Source organism: Erythrolamprus reginae, chromosome 3 (genome assembly GCF_031021105.1).
Source record: "Erythrolamprus reginae isolate rEryReg1 chromosome 3, rEryReg1.hap1, whole genome shotgun sequence".
Lineage (NCBI taxonomy): Eukaryota > Metazoa > Chordata > Lepidosauria > Squamata > Dipsadidae > Erythrolamprus > Erythrolamprus reginae.
This window is the reverse complement of record NC_091952.1, coordinates 228,682,386-228,688,385: the sequence shown is the minus strand read 5'-3', so window position 1 is coordinate 228,688,385 and position 6,000 is coordinate 228,682,386. Positions and strand designations below refer to the sequence as shown.

General features: G+C 42.3%; 1 protein-coding gene across 1 annotated transcript in view; it reads left to right on the top strand.

The window, feature by feature from the left end:
- The first annotated feature begins 1,003 nt into the window (after positions 1 to 1,003).
- Positions 1,004 to 6,000, top strand: part of STK3 (serine/threonine kinase 3) — a 161,289-nt gene continuing 156,292 nt past the window's right edge. Inside the window, exon 1 of the mRNA XM_070748093.1 lies at positions 1,004 to 1,210. Within this exon, the coding sequence (XP_070604194.1) occupies positions 1,188 to 1,210 (23 nt within the window). The 5' untranslated portion in view covers positions 1,004 to 1,187. The remainder of the gene's footprint in view (positions 1,211 to 6,000) is intronic.

Genomic DNA, 6,000 nt, shown 5'->3' with positions numbered 1-6,000 from the left:
AGATTTATGAAAGTGCTTGATTTCATGAAAGGGCAACAATGCCCGGGAACCTGCTACAAGTTGGCGGAATGAAAAAGATGTGAAATCAAATCAATGAGAACATTAGATCCTCAACTCTTCTGTGAATTAGATTTGCAACATATGTCAAGGTAGTTAATTATCCCATTCTTATGAAATGTTGCTCAAGTACTTTGACTGATGCAAGCAAAGAATTTTGATAATTCTAATTAGAATAGAATGTGCTATTTGGAAGATTAATAAGAGTAATACTGTGTCATTGGCTGCTTTTAAAGGGAAATATCTGTACACTTAAAACAACAGTTTTAGTTCTGTTCTGTGGCCTTCCTAAGAATGACCAGAGATTGTGCACAGTCCTACCAACATTACATCGGCTTAAACACTTGTTGCTGTAAGTACTACTGTCCTTTCCAGTTCCTCTATACCAGTGTTTCCCAACCTTGGCAACTTGAAGATATTTGGACTTCAACTCCTAGAATTCCCCAGCCAGCGAACCATACTCCCTAAGTATGGTTCAGTAAACCAAGGGTTACTGGGTTGTACAAACACACCACTTACTCAGAAGTAATAAACACTACTCTGCAAAGGATTCAATTGCTCACAAGGATAACTAAACGCCCTAAACACGCGCCGAGTCATAAAAACTACACAACCCAAGATGCATCCCTCCTGCCAAAGCCACTCATTGGCGCGGCGCACGATGACCTTTCCCCTTCGCGTTCTTCTGCTCCTGACGTCACCGCGACTCCCTCGCCGGCCGCTCTAAGCCTTGGCACCCCACGCAGTTTCGATCGGTCCGAAGCAACTTTTCTTTTTCCGTCTTCTCCCGAGTTCCCGGTTTGGCACTTGGACAGACCAATGCGCGTTTGGGATCCGCGCGTTTTCGGCCAATTGGAGGGCTGGGGGGGCGGGGTGTTTCTAGAGTCGCCCACCCAGCGCTCAGCTGAGTATTGGGAGTCCGGCAACGGCCCCCTGGGAGAGGAGGCGTGCTCGGGTTTTTTAAAGGGCCAGTAGCGGAAGAAAGTTGCGGGCAGAGTTTCCTGAGGAGGAGTGGGGGGGGTTGCTTCTTCGGGTTCCCTGATTGGTCCTTGTCCGGCCCCTTCAGGGTTGGCAAGCGGAGCACCGCGCCTTGGTTGGGGCCCACCGTGCGGGGAGCCTCTGGCCGCAGAATGGAGCAGGCAGCGCCTAAAAGGTAACGGTCAGGGCCTCCCTCGTTCCCGGGAGATTCAGGCGGCGGCGGCGGCGGCGGCGAGGTTTATTTTGGGCGGAGGGAAGAAGGCCGGTGTAGGCCGCGTGCCCCGCAGTTCGCCGCCCCTCGAAGCCTGGAGTCTCCCCGCCCTCCTCGGTCATCTGGCGGGCCTCCCGGCTTGAGGGGTTGTCCCTCGCCTTGGGTTTACCCCTCTGCGCTGGCTGGGCGTGAGGGCCCTGTTTCTGGACGGCGCCGAAGGGAGGCTTTTTGTCTCCCTCTTTCTCAGCGGGATGCCTGCGACGGTCTGACTAGAGAGATGGGAGGTGTAGTCCCATAGGTTGGAGGGCAATCCGGGGCTGGCTAGAGGAGATGGGAGTTGTAGTCCCATAACTTGGAGGGCATTCGGGGCTTCCTAGAGGAGATGGGAGTTGTCCAAAAATTGGAAGGAATTCTGGGCTGGCTAGAGGAGATGGGAGTTGTAGTCCCATAGGTTGGAGGGCAATCCAGGGCTGGCTAGAGGAGATGGGAGTTGTAGTCCTATAACTTGGAGGGCATTTGGGGCTTCCTAGAGGAGATGGGAATTGCCCCAAATTGGAGGGAATTCTGGGCTGGCTAGAGGAGATGGGAGTTGTAGTCTCATAGGTTGGAGGGCCATCCACGGCTGGCTATTGGAGATGGGAGTTGTAGTCCAAAAATTGGACAGCAATATGGACTGGCTAGAGGAGATGGGAGTTGTAGTGCACTTATGGGTGCATAGGTGCACTTATGCAGGGGCGTGCATAAGTGAACCAGCATGCCTTCTGTCCCCTGTCCTAATGTTTCTCTTTTACTAGTATCATGTATATAAATATTATTATATCTCTATACCACCAATAGGTACTTGACAAAACAAAATAAATAAATATAAAAAGGTTGGAGGGCAATCTGGGCTCGCTAGAGGAGATGGGAATTGTAGTCCCATAGAATAGAGCCTGGAGGGCATTCTGGCTGGCTAGAAGATATGGGAGTTGTTGTCCAAAAATTGGAGGAAATTCTGGGCTGGTTAGAAGAGATGGAAGTTTTAGTCCCATAGGTTGGAGAGCATTCTGGGCTGCCTAGAGGAGATGGAAGTTGTAGTCCAGTAGTTGGAGGGTATTCTGGCATGACCAGAGGAGGTGGGAATCGTAGTCCAAAAGATTGGAGGGCATCCCTCCTGAGATAAGGTTGCTTTACATGTAAAGAAGCCCTCAATGCACAAAGAAATGGGCATGTTTTTAAATACATATGTAGCATAATTCCTGCCTACAAACAATCACCTGGACGTGTGAGACTCACCTGCTGTTTTCCTAGGCAAATATTGTAACCTACTCACTTAGCATTCCTTAATCATTCACTTCTTGGTATGGCAGTATGATTATATTGATTAGGTGCCATCAAGTCATTTTGACTGCTCATCACCAGATAGGTAAATTTTCTCCATGACAATCTATCCAAGCCTACAGTCTCTCATGTCTCCCAATGATGTGTTCCCATTGCCATTGTACCAAATCCACCCCACTTTGCTGCTGGTTGCCCTCTTTTTTTTCCTTTCGTCTTTCCCAGTAGCACATCTTTCCAGAGAGCTGGGTTTTTGCATAATATGTCCCAAATAAAGTAATTTGAGCTTGGCCCTCTGTATGCCAGTAGATGGAAGCTTCAACATACTGTTAATACGTCCTTGGTGTGTACTGTGTGGTGCTTAAGTTCACACAGAAATAAAGACCTCCCACCTAGCCCTAACTGGTTTGGGTAGTAATGGGGCAAGAAATTAATATTTCATGAAAATTCATACCGCCCACCTAAGACCTCCCTGGTGATGCCTTCCTGGGTCAGAGAATATGTCCCCAATGGTTCTCTGGTAAATGACCACCGCAGAGGCATTCATGGAAGTGGAAACCTGGGAAATCTTTGCATGTTGGTATTACCCCAATGGGTTTTGAAAATATGTGTTTAAAATGGACAATGATAGAAGACTGGATCTTATTTTTAAACTGTTTTTATTCATATTAAACTGTTTTTGTTCATATTAAATTGTTACAATACGTTTACATGGATAAAAAGTTGCTCAGTCGTGAAATACTGAACTTTTAAATTGTGGAAACATATTTTTAGAAGCAGCATTCTATGTATGCATAAACATTACATTTCCAAAATATTTTCAGAAAAAATAGAATAGAATTCTTTATTGGACAAGTGTGATTGGACGCACAAGGAATTTGTCTTTGATGCATATCCTCTCAATGTACATAAAAGATACATTTGTCAAGAATCATGAGGTACAACACTTAATGATTGTCATAGGGTACAAATAAGCATTCAGGAAACAATATTAATATGAATTGTAAGAATACAAGCAACAAGCTACAATCAGTCATAAGTGGGAGAAGATGGGTGATAGGGATGATGAGAAGACTTATAGTAATAGTAATGTAGCCTTAGTGATTAGTTTAACAGTAGTGAAGGAATTATTTGTTTAGCAGAGTGATGGCATTTGGGATAAAACTATTCTTGTGTCTAGTTGTCTTGGTGTGCAGTGCTTTATGGCATTGTTTTTGAGGGTAGGAGCTGAAACAATTTATGTCCAAGATGCGAGGAGTCAGTAAATATTTTCATGGCCCTCTTTTTGACTCGTGCAATTTATAGGTCCTCAATGGAAGGCAAGTTGGCAGTAATTATTTTTTCTGCAGTTCTGATCCTCTGAAGTCTGCAGAGTGATGTTGGGTCTTGTTGGGTTGCAGAACTGAACCAGACAGTTATAGAAGTGCAGATGACAGAGTCAATAATACCTCTGTACAAAGAAAAGTATTTTATTGTAATAATCTTTATGGTAATAATGTATACTATAATAATAATAGCATATAAATTGAATTTAAAAATAGTAATTGCAAATTTATCTTTTCTTTTATATACACTGAGCATATGCACCAAAGACAAATTCCTTGTGTGTCCAATCACACTTGGCCAATAAAGAATTCTATTCTATTCTATTCTATTATATTCTCAATAGTATAGTAATTTCCTTGAAAGAAGTCAGTCAATGATTGGAGGCACATGTACAGTACGGGAATTCAAAACTAATAGAATAGAATAGAATAGAATTTTTTATTGGCCAAGTGTGATTGGACACACAAGGAATTTGTCTTGGTGCATATGCTCTCAGCGTACATAAAATAAAATATACATTTGTCAAGAATCATATGGTACAACACTTAATGATTGTCATAGGGGTCAAATAAGCAACGAAGAAGCAATATTAATAAAAATCTTAGGATATAAGCAACAAGTTACAGTCATACAGTCAACATGGGAGGAAATGGGTGAAAGGAATTATGAGAAAAACTAGTAGAATAGAAGTGCAGATTTAGTAGAAAGTCTGACAGTGTTGAGGGAATTATTTGTTTAGTAGAGTGATGACGTTCGGAAAAAAACTGTTCTTGTGTCTAGTTGTCTTGGTGTGCAGTGCTCTGTAACGACGTTTTGAGGGTAGGAGTTGAAACAATTTGTGTCCAGGATGTGAGGGGTCAGTAAATATTTTCCCTGCCCTCTTTTTTACTTGTGCGGGTTGGCAGCAATTGTTTTTCTGCAGTTCTGATTATCCTCTGAAGTCTGTGTCGATCCTGTTGGGTTGCAGCACCAAACCAGACAGTTATAAAGGTGCAGATGACAGACTCAATGATTCCTCTGTAGAACTGTATCAGCAGCTCCTTGGGCAGTTTGAGCTTCCTGAGCTGGCGCAGAAAGAACATTCTTTGTTGTGCTTTTTTGATGATGTTTTGATGTTGACCATTTTAGGTCTTGAGATATGATATAATACAGGTAGAACATGTTAAGTTTAACATGTTAAGATTAATTTTTTTATCATAAATAACAAATAATGCCTGTAAACATATAAACAATCTTCTAGAAAAGGCAAGCTATTTATTTCTACCATAGTGGGACGTCGGCTGTTTGATAGGACGACTGGTGGCACTTAAAGAAATAATTTATATATTGAATTTCCATATTGTTATGCAACTACGCTAAAAAGGAAGTTGATATTAGCGGGTGTGCTTAACTTTTATTTTATTCTGTGCTGCTTAGGTTAATGAGTATATTAAATCTTTAAGTTGGCCATGATTAAGCTCCTACATCTCATTTTTTCTGTCATTTTAGATGTAGATTAAATTCCAATTTCCTCACCTCCAGAAACTCATCCTGTTTATTTTTCCATTTGTAAATTATATGAGCCCTGGCCCCTGACTATACTAGTTATTGGAACCTTCCATTGGAATCTTTCTGATGCAGCCTGTCTTTTACAGTACCATCCATTTCACTTGAAACTGCTTGAAAACATGGTGCAAAATTCACTACTCTGCATAGCCATCATGTCCTTCCTTCTCTTCTTTTTTTACCTGGATGCTTTTTGTTCCTGGTAAGAATTAAGAATTTCTATCTTCAGTTGAGCTTTGTAGTTGAGCACCAGCTTAGTTGGCTGGAAATTCCATTCAAGTGAATCATAGAATCATAGAGTTGAAAGGGACCTCCAGGGTCATCGGGTTCAACCCTCTGCTCAATGCAGGATTTATCAAACCATACCACCAAACCAATGAATGAGCTGTTGGAGGCAACCAACAGCTGGAGTAATTTCAAGCAGTTTTAAGTGAAATGTATGGTACTCCAATACCAAGGACCTTGCTAGAAAGAAATTAGACCATTTCATTTGTGTTCAACATAATGCTGTATAATACAGTGCTCTATTTTTCCCTGCTGTGGTAGCTTTCATTAATTTGATAGAA